This window comes from Balaenoptera physalus (genome assembly GCF_965194825.1).
Source record: "Balaenoptera physalus genome assembly, chromosome: 10".
Lineage (NCBI taxonomy): Eukaryota > Metazoa > Chordata > Mammalia > Artiodactyla > Balaenopteridae > Balaenoptera > Balaenoptera physalus.
In genome coordinates this window covers 8,443,117-8,463,132 of record NC_138889.1, presented here as the reverse complement: position 1 = coordinate 8,463,132, position 20,016 = coordinate 8,443,117, and the positions used below count along the sequence as shown (strand labels likewise).

Here is a 20,016-nt window from a genome sequence, read left to right as displayed (position 1 = left end):
CGTTCAGAGCCTGTTTAGAAGTGGCTAGATCCTGAGCTCCTGAAGTGTGGCCACCACTGTCTCTCTCACTCTCTCAGATGGGGCAAGGCACCAAGACTCTGTGGCAGTCTTAAGGCTCGAGTCAGCAGAAAGTCAGCTTGCTCAGGACCAGTGGGCGAGGGCGGATTACCCTTGCGTTAGCTGGTCCCACTTCAGCCTGGGCGGCCTGGTTCTGATCCGTGCTTCTCCATGAGCGAAGGCCTGGCATTCCTGTAGTCCTGGCTCCCCGGAGGCGGGGTGTCCTGTGCCCTCCACCTTCTCGCTTCGCGCCAGCGCACGCAGGATGCCCTGAGACTTGGCACCTCTGCTTCTTTCAGAGTGAAGTAAGGAGATGCCTTTAGACAGAAGTTGAGATTGAGGCCGTCTTCTGGGACTCCTGAGTGTTCAGTCTAACAGCTTTTAAGAGTCAGGTCCACTGGGCCCCAGAACAGTTTCTTCCCGCGTGTGGGGTTAGGGTCTCGCCAGGACTGTCGATGGCAGCTCCATTATCTCGTTAGATATCTGCTCTCATCCTTCTGTTCAGATGCAACTCTGGAGTGCTGTGCGCCCTGCAGCCGTCCTGCCACAGCAGTTCCCATCCCTAAAGGATGTAACCCCTGGGGCTGCATGCAGAGTCACTGAATTTGTGGCTGGGCCGTCAGGTCCTGTCAGACCCTCTCCTGACCCTCCCGGGCCTCGGAGGACCAAGGAGAGGAGGGGGCGGGGAGGAGCCTGCCGGAGCCAGGGTCTTGCTAAAATCGGCATCTGCCTCTCCTGTGTCTCCAGTGGCATCTCTGTGCTTTCGTTGAGACAGGTAATTAGCTGTTTGGAGGTTTGCTGTGGGGCGGTTGAAGCTGCTTTCCAGTAGGATATCGACCACACCCTTCAGCCCAGTTTATCCTTGATCTGGAGGTCTTTTCAGGCCTCACTTGAGTACTTTCAGCGTCCTGCAGCGTGGGACAATGGACGCCCCGCCCCGGGCCTCCTCTTCCAGCCTCCGGCCTGCTCTCTGGTCTCTATGACACCAGGGCTGCAGAGGGTGTTGTCTGGCCGGGGGAGGTCCCCAAGAGGAGGAAAGAAAACGCAAGTCCCGGGAGACCCCCCACCAGCCTCTCCCCTTGCCAACCTTCTCTAGGAGTGCTCTGATGGGGTGCCCTGCCAGCCTGGGTCTGGCAGCCCATCACCCGGGTGTCTGCTTGGCTCCTGTGGACGGAGGGCGGGGTGGGCCTCGCAGCCGCTCCCGCTTTCCTCTTGCTTCTCCCCTGCTCCCCTGAGCCTGCACATCTGGGTCAAATAAGTTGAAAGCAGCTCCTGATAATGGCGGGAGAGCAGGAGCCACGGGCTGGGCCGCAGCGATGACCTCACTGGGGAGAAGTCAGCAGCAGCGCTGGAAGGCAGGCTTGTTTGAACATGTGTGTGGGAAGGAGAGCAGACTGTCTGTGGTTTGCATTTTCATGTTTCATGGGCAACAGCATTTTCCTGGGGATTTGGCTAAGCTAGCTCTGGCAGAGAGCAAGAAAGGCAGCTGCTCTTTCCTGTCTGTAGCCCTGCCTCTGAAAGCAGTTGGGCTTTCGTGTCTGGGTGGGGGACAGGGTTGGTTTTATTTGTTGGAGAAGGATGTTCAGGAGACCCTAATTAAGGGTCCTGACGGAGCTGTGTGCTGGCCATGGGCACACCAGCCTGCCCCTCGGGCTGCGGGGAGAGGGCGCGGGTGTGGACACGGCTGCTGTCACCTGGGGTGTGTCGGTGTGGCCATTCCCGCTGCCACGGCACCCCTGTAGAGAAACAGCTGCTGCCCTGAGCCCCACAAGGGCGGCGACCGCCCCGCCCCGGGCCTCCTTCCCCACCATCCGGCACTGTCACCGTGGGTGGGCGGCAGGGCGGTTGGTACCACCCACAGAAGTCGAAGCAGCCATCGTTCCCTGTTGTCCGCGGGCTCGTCTTCATCCCTCCGTGCTCCCCTCCAGAGCCTGTTCCAGCCCAGCACCTGGCTTCAGCGGACCCCCTGGGGCCGCTCCTCAGACAGGCCCCCGGCGCTGAGGGGAGCGTGCTTCTGCTTCCCTGCGCTCCCAGGGGCCATGCAGCGAGCAGCGAGCATCACGTTGTTGGGCTCTCGCTCTGACGTCCTCCCGGACCTCCCAGTCTGCAGCTCCAATCGCTCTGGCACCTCACTGAGCTCTTTGGTTTTGCTGACTGCTGTTTACGTGTCTCCAGGAGGGGTTGGAACTAATCGTGTCTCTCCTATCTGATAGGGCTGCTTTTTGGAGAAAGTGGCTGCAGCACAGGTTTCTTAGGAGAAGGCCTGGAAGAGGATGGCCCTGTAGCAGGGAAAGCACTGTTGCATAGAGGAGTCAGACTTCTTAGGTTCAATCTCAGCTCCACCACTTACTAGCTGTATGACCTTGGGTAACTTACTAACCTCCCTGGGCTTCAGTTTTAAGGGGTGGCTTATTTTTCTGTTTTTAATATATTTGTCATGAAGTGATCCATATTTGTTTTAGAAAATATAATGAATACCCAAAAAAACTAATTTTAAAAATTACAATTACACACATCTCCACTGCCCAGACATAACATCCCATCTTGGAATATGTCCTGAATTTCGGACTTTTTTCTGTGTGTGCTTATGTGTATGCAGTTGTACATGCACACACTTTTTTATCAGTAAAGTGGCATATATTCTGTTCTGTAGACTGTATTGTGAGGGCCCAATATGTGTCAGCTGCTGTTTCAGGCACAGTACACCCAGTGTACAAAACAGAGTCTTTGCTCTCAAGGAGCTGATGTCCAGTTGGAGGAGAGGAACCATAAATGACAAATAGGTCAAGAGTCAGTAAATGGCTAAGAAGAAAAATAAAGCATTAGAAGGGAGACAGAAGGACAGGGACCTGGGCTTCCAGTTAAAAGGGGACAGTTCAAGTGCCCACCTGCTTCCTTTAAAACCCTCACGAAAAATGGCATGAAAGGAATTACCTTTAAATAAAATTAACCCATAAAGACTAGAGGGAGAGGAGACAAACCGAGGAAGCGAAGGGAGGAGGAGGAACTGACATGGCAGGTCTGAGAGGGGAAACCTGAGCCACGGCTGCCGAAATCCCCTTTCCCGCTTCACAGGACTGGTAACTGCTCCTTCCAGAGATGGGTCTAGAGATTCTAGGTGCCGGTGAGGGTGGGGTGATGGTACCAAAACGTAGAAGGTTAAGTGGAAGTCAGCACATTTAGTGTTGAGATGACCCCTGGCCACCTTCCCTCCACCCACCTGCTTCTCTTCCTCATCGCTCAGAATGCTGCCTGCCAGGTTCCTACCTCCACATATGAAACTGGAAGAATCATGTGGGGAATCTGACCCGCCCAAGAGAAAAGACTTAAGTTCTTGAGGGCTCCATCACGCAAAGGAATAGCCTGATGATCCTAAAATGAGGCTCCAGGTGAGCGCCTGTGTGTCTGCAAGCTTCCCGCCAGCGACTTAGTGCTCTCCTCTTACATACGAGTGAGCGGACAAACCAGGTGGCAGACTTTGGAGTAATGCCTCAGTTAAAAAAGAAAGGACAAGGAAAAGGAAGGAAGGAAAAGACAGAGACTTGGAGGAGACAGAGACTACGCAGGGAGAAGGAATTTTCAAAGACTGTCATTAATCTCAGAGAGAAATTATGGTATATAGAAAGCAAAAGAACAAGATACTATCAATAAGGAAGTTTTTTTTAATGCTCTTATAAATTAAAAATACAGCAGAAATGGGACTTCCCTGGTGGTCCAGCGGGTAAGACTCCATGCTCCTAATGCAGGGGGCCCGGGTTTGATCCCTGGTCAGGGAACTAGTTCCTGCATGCCTCAACTAAGAGCCCGCGTGCCACAACTAAAGATCCCGTGTACCGCAACTAAGACCTCACGGCAGCCAAGTAAATAAATAAATAAATAAATATTTTTTAAAATGCAGCAGAAATGAAAACAGAAGAGAAGATGAAGAAAAATTCCTGAAAAGTAGAGCAGAAAGACATAGAGCTGGAAAATGGGAGAGAAAAGAAAACTACAAGATGAATCAAAGAAGTTAAATATGCAAATAGTGTTCCAGAAAGAAAGGGCAGAGAAAATGGGGAAGAAAATAATCAAAGAAATGAGTCCCAGGACTGAAGAACATGATTTTCAAGATTGAAAGGGCCTGACACTTACCCAGCTCGATGGATGAAAGTAAACCCGCTCCAAGACCCATCAATACAATCAGGACACGGGGGGACAGCGAGGAAAAAACAGGTCGGTACAAAGGTTTGGGGATCAGAATGACCTCAGACTTCTTAGCACTGCAGTCTAGAAGGTCACAGAACAGTGCTTTCAGACTTGGAGGGTCGTTGCTATCCATCCTAGAATTCTTTAACCAAGCGCTTGATTAAGTGCAACAGTAGAATAAAGACATTTTCAAATGTTTCAAGTCTCTAAATGTATCTCCCTTGCACCATATCTCTGGACGCATCTTGAGTTTGTACTTTAGTGCCGTGTTTCTTTTTTTTTTTTTAATTTCGTTATTTATTATTTTTGGCTGTGTTGGGTCTTCGTTGCTGCGCGCAGGCTTTCTCTAGTTGCGGCGAGAGGGGGCTACTCTTTGTTGCGGTGCGTGGGCTTCTCTTGTTGCGGAGCACCGGCTCTAGAGCCCGCGGGCTTCAGTAGCTGAGGCGCGTGGGCTCAGTAGTTGTGGCTCATGGGCTCTAGAGCACAGGCTCAGTAGTTGTGGTGCACGGGCTTAGTTGCTCCGTGGCCTGTGGGATCTTCCCGGACCAGGGCTCGAACCCGTGTCCCCTGCATTGACAGGCAGATTCTTAACCACTGCGCCACCAGGGAAGCCCAGTGCCGTGGTTCTTGATGTATGGTCCTTGGCCCGGCGGCAGCAGCTGCATCTGGGGACTTGTTAGAAATGCAGATTCTTGGACCGCACCCCAGGCGTCCTGAGTCAGGTGGTTCTGATGCACACTAAAGCTTGAGAAGCACTGCTTCAGTAAAATGAGGACATACATGTGAAAGAGGAAGATAATGGATCTGGGAAACAAGGTACCCAGCACAGGAGAGGGGGCGAGGGCAGTGCTCGGAGCTCCCAGGCCACAGCCCTGCACGGGGCACCTGCAGAAGCAGGTCACAGGCTCCGTGAACACACTGTTGCTCTTGTGCCTGATGAGTTGTAACATCAAGAGGAGATTTTTATAAAAAGGGAAGTGGATGTGGGGATGAATTAGTGACAAGTTTATAGAAAAGAAAACAAAAAAGTAAATACTAACTCTGTATACCAAAAATTGTGCTGAAAAGGGAAAATAGCCATAGTGTACTATTCAGCAGTAGACAGCATTTACATCATCATAATGGTATTGATGTTGAGCACTGATTTATCCAAAATTGTGATCTGGTTGTGTTGTGAGGATGGGGTAGAAGGAGCGTGTGTACAGATTTATCCAAAATCGTGATCTGGTTGTGTTGTGAGGATGGGGTAAAGGAGCGTGTGTACTGATTTATCCAAAATCGTGATCTGGTTGTGTTGTGAGGATGGGGTAGAAGGAGCGTGTGTGCTGATTTATCCAAAATCGTGATCTGGTTGTGTTGTGAGGATGGGGTAGAAGGAGCATGTGTGCACACGCGCACACACATGCATACTCACGCTCTTCTGGTATAGAGTTGGTAAAAAAGCTAAATCCTTATCTTCCATAACGGGAGCTTAATAAATAATAAAACTGAAAAATCAAGGTGGAACAAGTTATAAAAATGTTTGTAATTTGGAACTGTGGAAGTACGAAACCAAGGAAATGGCCAGAAGAGTTGAAACTGGTGCTCAGAAAGGAGCAGAAAATATTTTAAAACAAGCTTCGTTTGACTTTTAACCTATGTGCAAACACACCTTAAACTAAAAATAAAAACAAAGTTTGAAAGAGCATGACGGACAGGAAGCCCTTGTAAGGAGTGTCAAGGATGCTCTCAATAGATTGTGAACATTTTTGAGCTGTTGGTTTTGGAGTTGATTTTTTTAAGAATGCCAGCACGAGGGCAGGGTCAGGAAGTTCCTTGTTGCTTCTCTAGCTATGGGGAGAAGCTTCTGGGCTGGGAGGTTCCAGGTACTTCTCATCCTGGTCAGGTGGCCCCTTAAGTCAACTTGCTAAACTGGGGTTGGCAGAGAGGGCGCCGGGCGGAGGGGTGAAGCCACGTCTGCTGGCCTGCACGGCTGGCACGTGGTGCTGAGGCTGGAAGCCCGGCCCTGAGCCTCAGCTTCCTCGTGTGTGACACGGGGACCAAAGTCATACCCGTCCCACACTGGCTGTGGGGAGTGAGTGGGTTCATACGCATGCAGGGCTTAGGACAGTGCCTGGTACCTCCGCTGCCAGTTAGCGCCCAGGGTCTAGAGAGTACCGACACCGTTTTATTTAACTTTATATTTTGAAAAAAATTTTCAGCCTTACAGAAGAGCTGTAAGAATAGTACAAAGAACTCCCTTAAAAAGCCCTTCACCTCTTGTTAACATCTGGCCACGTTTCCTTTTTCTCTCTCCACATACACATATAATAATATTTTGTTACTATTCGCTCTGTTATTGAAAAGTAAGTTGCAGACGTGGTAGCCCCTCAGTGCTAAGCACGTCGGTGTCTGTCTCCTAGGAACCAGAGTAAAATGATCAATTTTGGGAGCTTCCCCATTTATACAAAGCCATTATGTGATGTGGAGACCGTTATTAAATCTTGCCAGTGTTTCAGTACCATCTTTCAAGCAGGAAACTCCCGCACACCCCGGTCCTGCCCCCGTCCAGGATCCAGCCCAGGCCCTAGTGTCCTGTAATCGGGAGCAGTCCCTCAGCCCTAACTTTGACGCTTGGGCAGAGCTTGAAGCCACTTGTTCCGGAGAGCGTCCCTGGGTTTGGGAGGATGATGTCGCCTCGCGATCGGATGCGGGTTATGCGTTTCGTCGGGCGCACCACGGCACAGCCCCGGAGGCCCAGGCTGTCAGTTCATCCCACGGGGAGTGGTGTTCACCCCAGTCACTTCGTGTCCGCCTCTGTAATTAATAAGTAATCTCTGAGGAGATGTTTTTGAGGCCCTGAGTGCATGTCCTGTTCCTCAACATATTTTCACCCGATGGTTTGAGCATATATCGGGCATTGACTCTTGCCCAGATTCCTCGTGAAGCTCAGTTGCAGGTCATTTGGATAAACACCAGACTTTGCTTTTGGCTTCCAGTGAGAAAGTCAGCATTGGGAAATATATTGACTCTTTTTTTTTTTTTTTTTTTTTTTTCCGGAGAGGTTTTATTCCATTTGGGACAAGAAATGCTCTTCCTGGGTTTAAAGTCTAAAAAGGCCAGATTCATTTTTTCATTTGTTCAGTATTTGTTGAGTACCTGCCGTATACCAGGCGCTCTTCCAGGTGCTGGGGATAAAATGATAAAACAAAATTTTAAGGTAGACAGAAATCCCTGTCCTCCAGGGAAGTCCGTCTAATGGGGGAATCAGACAATAAATTTGTCCTCTGCCGTCAGGCGGTGAGGGGTGAAGGAGGCAGGGCGTGGGGAGGTAAGAGGTGCCTCTCTGGTCGGGGCCGTCTGGGAGCTCTGAGGAGCTGGCCTTTGGCCGGAGGCCTGAGTGAATGAGACAGGGGGGCAGGTGTGAGGCCTAGAGATGGGAGTCGGTGGGGAGTGTAAGGAGGTCGCTGTGGCTGGGGCAGAGACGGCCCGGGGGGGCGTGGCGGTCAGTGGGCTCGGAGGGGGGGCCTGGGCGAGACTGGAGGGGCCGTCCCCACCCTGATGCCAGCAGCACGGCTCTGCCCGAGGCCGGGCGAGGAGTGACTGGCTCTGGTGGGCCTCAGAGTGCAGCAAGGTGTGCCTCCTCCAGGCAGGCGGGTCTCGGGAAGGGAAGCAGGACGGCAGAAAGTGAGCAGTTGGAAAGTGCCTTTTTATTTTTCCCCGCTGCTGGGGGGAGGGCAGGAGGGGCCGGTTCCCAGGGCTCTGCGGCGGGGGCAGTCTCTGGCCGGCCTTGGCAGGCGGGCGTGCCCATAGGCCCCGTGGCTTTCCGGTCTGGAGCGGCCAGGGGGCCCCAGGCCGGAAGCCCAGGGCTGCGTGTGCGTTGCCAGTGGGGCTGGGCTCTTCTCCAGGTCGTCCCGGCCCGTCTCCCCACCCGGAGGGAGCGCCTTTCTCCGCCTGCCCCGCCCAGGCGACACAAGGAGAGTAAGAGGCAGCATTGGAGGAGCACTTTTCCATGGGGCTGCAGGTGGAGGGCAGCTTCTAGAGGCTTCCCACCTGCCGCTCACTGGCTTCTCACATGCCCAAGGTTACCCAGCCAGGATTTGAACCCAGGCCAATGGGTGCCAGAATCTCGTCCTTCCCCACCAGGCTGCACTGCAAGGGCCAAGGTGCTGACATTCCCTCTATTTCAGGCAGTCTCCTGTCTCCTGAGAGCTTGGTGTGCTTGCCCTTTGACCTCTGGCCTGTGACCCTGGGCCGTTAGAGGGTGGTGGGAGTGAGAAGTGCCCAGAGGATTGCGAGGAGACTTTTGTGCCTCCCGTTCCAGGTCAGATGGGAGCCATGGTTCCAGTCCTGCCTCTGCCCCATCCCACAGCGTGGTGTCGGAGGAGTCTGGAATCCCTGTGAACTCTTCACCCACCTGTGAAATGAGCATGACAATCGCCTATGTCCTCAGACCTAGGTCGGTAGTTCTTAGGTGGGTATGCAGGCGAGTCTGAGAATTTCCTGGAGTGTCCAATGCCCAGGCTGGGCTGCTCCTCTCAGGGACCTCTCTGGGAGAGCACATCTGAATCTAGAGTCAGGGAGGACTTGGGTCCTTTGAGGAACATCCCAACTGATGTTGCTTTTAAGATCTATGTTGCTTTTAAGATCCTGCTTTTAAGATCTATGTTGAAGCTGTTGTAGCAGATGTTAAGAGAAACAGGAAAAAGGACTTAACCAAAACCGAGTGGTGTTTTACTAGGACCCTAGCTTAGAGTCTCTTTAGGAACACTACCAGGTTTCCTTGTGATGGAAACAGTGGTTCTCAACTGGGGGCAGTTTTATCCCCCAGGGGCACTTGGCAACGTCTGGAGGCATTTATGGTTGTCACAACTGGAGAGAGGGTTTAACTAGCATCCCGGTAGAAACCTGCAATGCTGCTAAACAGCCTGCAATGCACAGGACAGCCCCACAGCAAAGAATTATCTAGGTGGAAATGTTGATGGTGCCAAAGTCAAGACTGAGTCACCCTGGGTTGAAAATAGCCAGTATTTATTATGTGCCAGACCTTGTTGTTTGAAGAGCTCCACAGGCATTAACTTGCTAATGCTCCCAACCCTATGACGTAAGAGCTATTATTACCCTCAGCTGACGGATGGGGAAGTAGGGGCACAGGCAGGGTAAACACCTGGACCGGGGCAGGGGTCCCAAGCGAGGAGCAGGCAGAGCCAGGACTTGAACTCTGATGGTCCAGCCCCAGAGTCTGCACCTTCAACCACTGTTGTGCTGCACTGCCCTGTGTTAAGGAGGCTGCTTGGCTTTTTTTTTTTTTGGCCGCTCTGCGCAGCATGTGGGATCTTAGTTCCCTGACCAGGGATCGAACCCGTGCCCCCTGCGGTGGAGGCGTGGAGTCTTAACCACTGGACCGCCAGGGAAGTCCCTGGCTTTAAATCAGACTTTCAGCTTTGGGTCCAGAAAGCCCCACACCTGGACGTTTGCTATGTGAGAAGAGTCAAGAAACGTTTCATTCCTGTGCCTAGAAAATAAGAGGGAAGGGCTAGGGTTAAGGGTGATGAGGGGCTTAGTGACCCATCAGTGAAAACCGTACGTTTTCCAGATTCCGAGTGTGGTTCAGGTCATGAATTTAATGGCACGAGGCACCTCATGGGAGTGGGTTATGGGTGAACATAACTTCTTAGTCTTTGGCTCCCTTCACTGGGGAATCAGAGAGGGACTGGGCCCATCCTTTCCGCGGTGCCTGTCAGGGCCAGAGTGTGGCAGGGCTGGGTGGAGAGGGTGGCTGACTGTGGCCCGGGCTGTGTTGTGTCATTGCAGACGTGAAGACAACCGTGGTTTACCCCGCCACAGAGAAACACCTGCAGAAGTACCTGCACCGGGACCTCCGCCTGGTCCGGGAGACGGGCGATGACTACAGGAACGTCACCTTACCGCACCTGGAGTCCCAGAGCCTCAGCGTCCAGGTACGGCCGCCACGGCCTGGGCCAGCCCCCCGGGTCAGACTCGGAGTGCTGTCCCCGCGGCCAGTGTATCTTCTCAAGCACCTGTCGAGGTGGTACCAGGGGCCAGCGCTCTCCCACAGCACAGGCCATGGGACACAGCAAGCAGAGAGTACAGCGGCGCCCCTGCCTTCATGGAGCTTACCTCCTTGTTCAGGCGTCAGACAGCGCGTGAATATATAAGTAACCACACAAAACGTGAGATTGTGAGTGCTGTGGAGAAGAATAAGCAGGATAGAGGGCACAGAACGTGCTGGGCCGAGGCAGTCGCGGTTTCATAGAGGATAGTCACCTTCGTTGATAAGGGAATTGACACCGGTCTTGGGCACGCCGCCGAGGCACTCTGGGATCTCAGGGCAGTCCAGTTCGTGGAAAGAATTTCTAAGTACTCTACAGTAGCCTTGATACGGTCTCAGAATGACTTGCCCTGGCTGGGGGTCTGTGAACGGTAAAGACGGGTGCTGGTTAGGCCTCCTCATCCAGATTCTTATCCCTGGTTTCACCCACAGCAAACCAGCCTCCAGGAGTTGAGTCACAGGGTAGAAACCCCCTTCCCTCGCTCCCCTGCATCCATTGCAGGGGGCAGGCTCGGGGGTTGGTGCGGGGCCTCTTCTCCCAGGGCGATGTCTGTGGGTTGGGGGCATCTTCAAAGTGTCTTCAGCAACTGGGCCAGATGCGAGGCCATTTCGCTAAGACATCCGACTTCTCCTTGGGTCTGTGCCCAGCGCCAGCCAGAGCCTCTGCCTGGAATTGGTCCCACGTGCATGCTCAGAGATAATGTGATAGATGAGGTGTTTTCCCGTTCTCTGTCTCTTTATCACTCACCCCTGTTCTCTCTGAGCATCTCTACGTACTCCACCCAAGATTCAGGCTACGGTGGTGTGGGACGTCCTAGTATGGGAAGCTCACAGCCATTTGTCCCGGAGGAGGGAGGGTGTCCTGTGTGTGGGGTCCCGGGGGGTGGATTGTGCCTGGGAGGCGGAAGGACAGGAGGTTGACAGGGCCTGCAGGGGGGTCCCCTGGGGAAGACCCGACCCAGCTGTTAGCCGTGGTCCCCTGCACAGTATTTGCACAAGGCTCCTCTAGCTCACAGTGGCTTGATTTTTTTCCTTTTTTTAAAGAAGTCCCAGCACTTGCTCTGTCTTCTAAGTAGAAGGGAAATATGTCTCCATCTTCCTAGACAGTGTCTAAGATCGCAGGGGGATGTCCTGGAATGTGTGTTCTGCTGCACTGGTTGTACATATATGGGATTCAAGAGAGGAAGCCCTTAACACAGCTGGTATGAGTCGTATACATACCTTCTTACAGACCGTTATGCAGATCCTCTTGGGAAATAATAACCCCTCTGCTCTACCAACTTCTGCTTGACATGAGCATTCATGTATTCTTGTTTTTTTTGGCCGCACCGCGTGGCTTGTGAGATCTTAGTACCCCAACCAGGGATCGAACCCAGGCACACAGCAGTGAAAGCGCCGAGTCCTAACCACTGGACTGCCAGGGAATTCCCCATGTATTCTTTCTCGGCTGTTTCTAGCAAGTTTACAAGCACTCAGCTTAATTGGCTATAGTCATTATATTTATTGAGCATCCCCTATGTACCAGGCCCTGTGCTAGGCTCTGGAGGGTCACCAAGATAAACACTGATAATATCCCCACAGTCTTGTAAGGAAGATAGGCATGCAACCTGGTAACTGCAGTATAATGGGATGAGCACTTTGGTGCTCTATACACGAGGTACAGTATCGACACAGAGGGGGGGTGATCAGCCCAGACAGTGGGGGGCTTCACAGGGGAGAGGATCCTCCAGTTGGGTCTTAAAGGACAAAGAGAAGTTTGCCAACTGGAAGAGGCAGACAGGGCACTCCAGGCAGAGGGCAGAGCAAGTTTAGGGGCACAGAGGGCTGGACCCATTTGATGCATTTCGGGAACGGGCAGGAGAAGGCAGGTGGGGGCCAGAAAGAGGCTTGTGCACTTTGTCCAGGAGACCAGGAGTTCCCACACCTTGCTGATTGTCAGGATGGCCTGGTTAGATTTTTTAAAATACAGAGCACAGGGCCCTCCTCCATATCTACTGAGTCAGAATGGAGCTGGGAGTAGAGCTGGGAAATCTGCATTTAAAAAAATCTTTTTGTTCTAATGATCGTCAGATTTGTGGACGATTGCCATAGCGATGAGCGTCCTGTTAAAGGTTTTGAGCATGTGGGTAACGTGATCAGATTTAAAGAATCATTTGGAAGTGGTGAGAGTAGAAGAAGGAGGAGGACTGAACCAGGGCAGAGGCAGCGGGGAGCTTCCCTCGCGATGAAGAGATAAGGCTTAGACGTGGGGGATTTGGAGCAGTGAGGGAAGGGCCTGGGGTGGGTCCAGGGGTGGGTCCAGGGGTAGCTTGGGCGACGAATGGTACAGAGTCGGATCGTTAGCCAGCACGGGGGCGTGGGCAGCGGAGTGGTTTACGTGGAGGACGGTGAGTTAGTTTGGCACTTCTTGGAACTCACGGGGTGACTGAGAACAGCGAATGTCCTAAGCCTTTTACAGGCATCGTATCTTCACAACAGGCCTTTGGAGACGGGCTTCAAAGCCAGGCGGTCTGGCCCCAGCGTCTGTGCTCTAAGCCATCTACCCTATTCGGCTGCTCAAATTTGAGGTGCTTGTAATTTCCCAGTAAAAAAAAAATGCGGTGGGGTGTCTGGATCTGGAGCCTTAGAGACTGATTTGTGAGCCATCCGATAAGGGCTTCTGCGTCAGCCCAGGGTTTGGACTCTAGTCCTGCCACCCCAGAGCCTCGCGACCTCACCCTTCATTTCTGAGTCCCGGTTTCCTTGTCTGGAAAATGTGACCGACGGCACCTCCCTCCTGGGGTCCCAGTGGAAGTTGAGAGCCGTGCCACATATCATGTGCCTGCTGCCATTTCCAGCACAGAAAAGGCGCCAGAGTGGTGGCCGCCGTTGCCCACACAGGTAGCCGTTCCAGGGAGGACGGGAGAGTGTGGGGCTGAGACACAGGCAGGGGAGGGGCGGCTGGAGGAGAGGGGCCTGCAGAAAAGAGCAGGAGGATAGTGAAGAGGGGGCTCGGGGAGAGGGGCTCCTGGGTCAGTTGCCAGTGTCACCTGCAGGGAAGAAGTCGTGCCAGGTGCGTCCGGAAGCCGCCAGCACCCCCATATCGTCTGCGGGGCCGAGGTTCCCGGGCTTGCTCTCCCAGCGTGTCACTCTCCGTTACGTCACCCCTATGATTCATGTGGACTTTGTTCCCTGGCTCTCCTCCCTCTCTCATCTGGGCTGAGACATCCTGTGGATTCAGGCCCCTCCCGGCTCTCCCAGAGGCCTTACCCACGTGGCCTGGAGCGTGGGCTCTGGGTCGGAATGTGTGAACTCGGGTGAACTTCCTTGCACCTGCCTCATCCTCCCCTGCAATATGGGGACCCCGACAGCGCCCACCTCACGGGCTTGCCACACAGCGTGGTCCCATGAGATGCCCTCATCACAGCATACCTTCCCAGCCCTCACGCGCCTTTCCAGCCCCATACGCGGTCCCCTCAGCGCACCTCCTTTGCTCTCATCTGCTTTCTTTTTTGCCTTTCCACAGTCGGTCGTGTAGCCTCGGGCAAGCCCAGCCTGACCTGCCCTTGGAGCCTTCCCAGCACCCTCCCTGCTCTCAGTTGCCTCCCTGGGCAGGGCTCTGTGCTCGGTGCCTTCACACGCATTTCCTCACCTACAGTCTGCACCACAACCCTCACTTGGGGGTGTTATTAGCTCCTCTTGACGAAGGAGGAAACCAAGGCTTAGAGAGATGAAATCACTTTTTTTTTTTTTAAAGATGCTAGTTCTTTATGTATTTATTTATTTTTGGCTGCGTTGGGTCTTCATTGCCGCATGCGGGCTTTTCTCTAGCTGCGGGGAGTGGGGGCCTTCGTTGCGGTGCGTGGGCTTCTTACTGTGGTGGCTTCTCTTGTTGTGGAGCACGAGCTCTAGGCGCGTGGGCTCAGTAGTTGTGGCGCACGGACTTCAGTAGTTGTGGCGGGCACGCAGGCTTCAGTAGTTGTGGCTCACGGGCTCTAGAGCGCAGGCTCAGTAGTTGTGGTGCACGGGCTTAGATGCTCCGAGGCATGTGGGATCTTCCCGGACCAGGGCTTGAACCTGTGTCCCCTGCACTGGCAGGCGGATTCTTAACCACTGTGCCACCAGGGAAGTCCCAGATGAAATCACTTTGCCAGCGTACAGCTAGTTAGTGGTGGAAGTGAGAGATGAACCCGGTCTTGTTGGGCTCCAGAGCCCGTTCATTCTCTCCCAGACGACATGTTGCTTTCCAGGCGGAGGCAGAGCTGCTTATCTGTGGGCAAAAGCTACAGGCCCCAGGGAGGCTGGGCCACACCAGGGCCCTCCACGCAGGGCCACCATCCCCTCCCTCCCATTTATTTTTGGGAGGCTTCAGGTCAGGATCCGGCTGGCTTTTCTTCTCCAGTAGCACATTCTTAGAGAGAGTTCCGGTCAGAGAGGACATTCTGACTGGAATGTCCCTCCCTGGGACGTTCTCCACCTGCTGGGCTGTGCATCGCTCTGGCCCCAGTGCTGCACGAGGAAGCCACTGCTGGGCGGCCTCCAGACTCCACCCAGGAAGTGAAGCTGGCAGGCGCTTCTCAACCGTGTTGTGACCGGGCTGTGGGTCTTACCAGGGGGTCTGGGAGGCCCAGATGGTCCCAGGCAGGTGTTCTCTGCCTCCTCCCTCTCCATCTCAGACAGTGGCACTTGGCCTTGGCCCTGCTGGCCGGCAGCAGAGGATGTGGACCCGGCGGGGCATGGGGGAGGATGTGTGTGGCCCTGGCCCTCGCTGACACTGCTGCGCCAGCGTTCCTGGTGGTGGGCAGAGGAGCCCTCCGCTGGCCTGGCCGTGTCGGCGCCCTGGCCTCCCATCCACCCCTCGGGCAGCTTGAGGCCCTGCGTGACTGCGGGGCGGAAGGGGCAGCCGTGAGCCCAGCTCCTGCCCTCTCTGTGGCTCTCCAGCAGGGTTCGCTCTCGGATTTCAGGCACAGAGTTCACTGGCCTGGAAGGAAGTCGTGTTGGCAAAGGGCTCTCAGACCTCTGGGGAAGTGGAGAAGAGCTGGGGCTGGGGGGTTGGATCCCCGTGAGAACAGGGGCCTTCTTATCTTAACCTCCCTGCAGGCTGGCTTCTTCAGAGAGGCCCCCAGGACCTTAATGGTAAAGTGATGCCCTTGGGATCCACACAGCGCCCAAGGAAGGGTCCTCTGAAGACTGTTGACAGCAGCTAATCAAAGGGCGTGAGAGAGCTGACAGCCTGGGGTTAACAGGAAAGGTCTGTGTAATCGCCTCTCCACGTGGTGTTTGTTCTGCTTTGTCATGAAGGGTCCATGTCAGCTGGGTCCCCAGGTGGGGCAGAGGTGCTAACCCCAGCCCTCACAAGAATCCCAGCAGGCTGAGAAACCCAGCACACTAACTTCTAGAACCTGAGCCTTTCCCCACCCTGGTGTGTAGCAGACTTCCTCTGCAGAGGGAACTCCCAGCCTGACTCTCTGCCTGTGGTCCTGAATAAAGTGGGACAGGGCCCGCCCATGGGATGCTCTTCCCGAGTCCTGTGGGCAGTGGAAGGGGCGGCTGCAGACCAGGCCTGTGAGGCCGGAGCAGAGCGCGTGCACAGTGCCGGCCAGGAAGCGCCTGAAGAGCTGGCCCTGTCTGCGTTGTCGGGACCCCTGTGGGGGTGGCTGTGGTGGGAGAGGGGAAGCCCCTTCCGGACCCCCAGGAGTAGCTCCCCGGAACAGGACAGCCTGAGTGTCGGTCCCCTGAGCTTAGTGGCCCTTTCGGACTTGGCTGTCCTTCCTGGGGAGGCCTGAGAGCCTACCTGGCCCGCTGTGGTGTGTCTCCCGGGGAAAGTGATTGGTCTGTGAACCCCCTCTCTCCCCTTCCTTCCAGTGGGTGTACAATATTCTCGACAGGAAGGCTGAAGCTGAGCGGATTGTTTTTGAGAATCCAGATCCCTCTGACGGCTTTGTCCTCATCCCCGACCTGAAGTGGAACCAACAGCAGGTAAAGGATTTCGTGCTGGGCCTCTCTGGTCCCTGAGGGCCCTGCTCCAGGCTGCTGGGCCTCCTTAATCCTGCCCTCCCTCCTCACGTTGCTCGCTCTCTCCAAGCAGATTATAATTAACCAACAGGGGAGGCCTGAGTTCTCTGCAGTGGGAGCGCCTAAAACAAATGTTTACACTTTAATGGGCCAGTTAAAGCCCCTCTCTGGCTCACCTCCCACCCTGGGGGTGAGGATGGGACAGTGTTTGCATTCATGACCTCGCGGGCTGTTCCTTTACCAGCCAAGCTGGGGAGCTGCACCCTCACTTCCAGGAGCACGTGGGGCCCTGAGGTGGACTCTTCGCCCTCCCCTCGCGCCCTGGATACGCTGGCCAGCAGAAAGTAGGGTGACCGACCCGAGGAGTCCCCTGCACTACCCGAGCCACAGAGGAGGCCTCCGGTGGCCCAGGGCCACCCCCCGCCTCCAAGCCTCTCAGCTCTGCTGCCTGGCCCCCGAGCGGCCCCCTGCCCTGACCTTCTTGGGAGTAGCTTTCCCGGGAGCCGCCTTCACTCACACCGCCCCTCCTGTCCTCTGCAGCCTCTGTCCCCCTTCTCTCCTCCTTCCTCACCTCACACTGTGAGGCCCGTCACCAGTCTCCCTTACTGTCGCCTCTCTGGGTGGACTTTCATATCCTGATAGTAACACAAAGCAGCAGAGCGCCGGGTGCAGGAAGCGCTCTTCCCGCACAGACTGGAGTTGGGCCGGGAAAAGGCCTAGGAAGCCAGAGCCGGGCTCTCGGGGTGGGCAGTGGGGATAGATGAGCGCCCCCTCCCCCAGCTGAAATCTGCGAGCGACCCAAGCTCAGATTTGCCGTTCTGCTCTCGGGCGGGCCTTCCTGGTTTCTGTGTTCCTCTCACCGTCGCGAGATCACCCAGGCACAGTCGCGACATCACCCGGGCACCGTCACGAGAGCACCCGGGCACCATCGCGACATCACCTGGGCACCGTCGCGACATCACCCAGGGACGTTGTTCTGGAGGTGCCCGCCCGGCACGGACGCCTCCCGTCTCGCTCTCTCGGCTGCCGCCCGCCCTCCTGGCCTCTGCGTCCTCACCTGGGCTCCCCTGCAGTTGGCTTGGTTCACTTCGGTGGTTTTCCGACTGGCCACACCACTCCAGTTGCCAAAAGAGGGGGACCGAGAGCCAGTGGTCGTGGTGAGGGGACAGGATTTGGATGGCGAGGTGCACAGGCCGGCGAGCGCCAGCTGCCTCCTGGGGAGGCTCGTGGGAGTTCCTGAACGTGGCTCGCGGGGGGTTGGGGGGGGGCCCTGAAGGGAGCTTCCAGAGGTCTCAGCGATGGTCTGCTAGAGGCAGGGCAGGTCCCGGGCGCCCCCCTCCCCTCCGGGTGCCGGAGTGCAGCTGCTTCCCTTCCCCCACCCCCAACAGCTCACCCCACTCGGGCGGGCGGGAGGCGGCTGTCGGGGCACGGGGCGCCGGTGGGGCTCTGGGCCGTGCCTCCGTGCGGCTCTGCAAATCTGCCTGTCCCTTGGGCAGCCCCGCACCGGCAGGTTGTGGATCGCAGACTGGGTGGCGGCAGGTGGGTGTGTGGTGGGAGGGACTTGTGACTCACGGCATCCCTGCAGACGTTGAAGACCTTGTGGTCTGCGGGGGGCGGGGAGGGGGTCCGAGGGACATGGTGCTGGCAGGCATCCTGCCGGGCCTGCCGGTGGAACTGCCCTCTCTCTGTCCCCTTTAAGAGAGAAAAGGCTTCAGGAGCTGCACTGGGCTCCCAGCCACCTGGCTGGGGCGACTCGCCCTTGGGCTGTGAAGGGGCCAGCTTACATATCAGACTTTCCTTGATGGTGGGACACGTGCGATTGTCCCTAACCTTTGCTTAGCTTTTAGCACTTGTCTCTTTGGGGTGCCACGTCAGTGTCTCAAATCCTCGACTTGTGACAGAGCACTGAGGTCCGCCGCTCCCTAGAGTTAGGCAGTGTGTCCAGCAGGGGGACAGGCCAGGCCTGGACCTCTGTCCTTCGTCCTCACCCACCAGGGGAGGACTGAGGAGAGGGCTGTCTGGCATGTGCTTTGAGGGGACTTCTAGCCACCCTGGAGTCTCCTGCCGCCACTTCTCCCAGGAGTGTGTCTTTTTTCCCCCAGCTGATGGCCTAGGGTTAAAGATGTCCATCCATCCATTCATCCGTCCATCCGCTTCACAAGTATTTATCAAGTGCCTGATGTCTGCTACAGATTCTGGCTCCCTGGAGGTTATAGAATCCCTCCCTCAGTTCTCTTAAGAGAGAACCTGTATATTCTTCTTTATTTCCTTATTTGGGGTTGCCGGCGGGGGGGGGGAATCGGTCTAGTTAATACACGTACGTGGTAACAATGCAAATAGTACAGAGATGGGCAGTGAAAGTCAGCTCCCTCACCTCACATTCCTCCATTTCCCTTCCCAGAAGAGACTGTGTTTGTCTCTCCTTCCAGAGTTAGTCTTCACATATTGTGCACGTCAGCATATATGTATGTGTTTATAGAGACACACTTTCAGTTCACGGAATTCAGATCCTTGGGTCTAAAGCCCTCAGACAGGGGGATCCTCCTTTGCGTCTCCCCTGAGGTGGGGAGACGGCTCTCCGAAGCTCCAGCCGCTCTCCGTCTTGCCCCTTGCGAGGAAGCCGTTACTTTGAGTTTGCTGTCCTGCCTTACGAAAAAGATTGATGGCGTCTGTCTCCCCAGAGTGACTGATGGGCCACCTTCTTGGGTGCCAGTCTGAGAGCCTTGCCATCCCCCCGTCTAGCTTTTTTCGGATCATTTCTCTGGGCCGGGGCCCTGTGGCTGCCTGCAGGAAATCCGGGGTCACGTCTGATCCCGAAGAATGGGTTTGTTTTCCTTCCCTCGCCCATCCCGTGAGCTGATACCCAGCACAGGCTTCATGCTTCATTCCATGCCAGTGGAGCAGAGAGGTGTGATTTAATGTCATGTTTGGGATTCATCAGCAGATACCATCTAAAATAAATGCTGCTATTATTTGGAAGTCCTGTGACAGTGACACGTGGAACAGCTGAAGACACCCACAGACATGCACACACACTCCGAGTTCAAGCAGTTTTATTTCCTACTTCTCCTTGGGCCCCTAGCTAGTGCGAGAGTCCTGGACACAGGCCATGAGAAGGAAGAGTCCAGAAGGGACTTGTAGGCAAAGCTGAGGTCTGGGTGGGCACAGCTTAGCCATCTGCTGGGAGGTCCCCACTGGGCTCATCTGTAGCAGGTCTGGGGCAGAAAGCCTGGATTCTTAGGGCCCTGGAGGAGAAGAATGTGTATGGCATGGAGAGACTGTTGGCATGGAGAGGCACGGTTGGACGTCCGGCACCATATGGAAAATCGCATTCTAAGTTTTTAAGTTGGGGCCCTTGGGGATTTGGTTGGGTGACTCATGGTCCCCAAATTATCTCACTGAGGAATCTAGCAGCTCAGACTGCAGGGCTGAGGGCTGCTGGATTCTCTCCACGCCTCGGCCCTTGGAGCCCTGGTGTCTGGGGCTTGCCTCGCACGAGGATGTGAAACTGGCCAAGGCCAGGGTTTGGGTAAGCAGAGACGGGTGGGAGGGTTTTGTGGGCAAGAGGAAGAGTCCGTTTGCTCCTTGGCTCAAGACCTTGTTGGCCTTGGGTCTCAGTACTGTTGTGAACTCCAGGTCTTCAGCCAGGCAGTGTTCAGGACGGACGGCAGGAAGGGCCGTCTGTGAGCCCTGGGAGATAGGGGAAGGGAGAAGAGCGTGAAGCAGTG

The 20,016-nt window shown here is 55.1% G+C and overlaps 1 protein-coding gene across 2 annotated transcripts in view; it reads left to right on the top strand.

Moving 5' to 3' along the window:
* Positions 1–20,016, top strand: part of DCPS (decapping enzyme, scavenger) — a 35,845-nt gene that overhangs the window by 12,780 nt on the left and 3,049 nt on the right. The window contains exons 3-4 of one of the 2 annotated variants that reach the window (XM_082477291.1): positions 10,036–10,181; positions 16,139–16,252. In XM_082477291.1, the coding sequence (XP_082333417.1) occupies positions 10,036–10,181; positions 16,139–16,252 (260 nt within the window). The remainder of the gene's footprint in view (positions 1–10,035; positions 10,182–16,138; positions 16,253–20,016) is intronic. The other variant, XM_082477292.1, reaches the window with a different exon arrangement.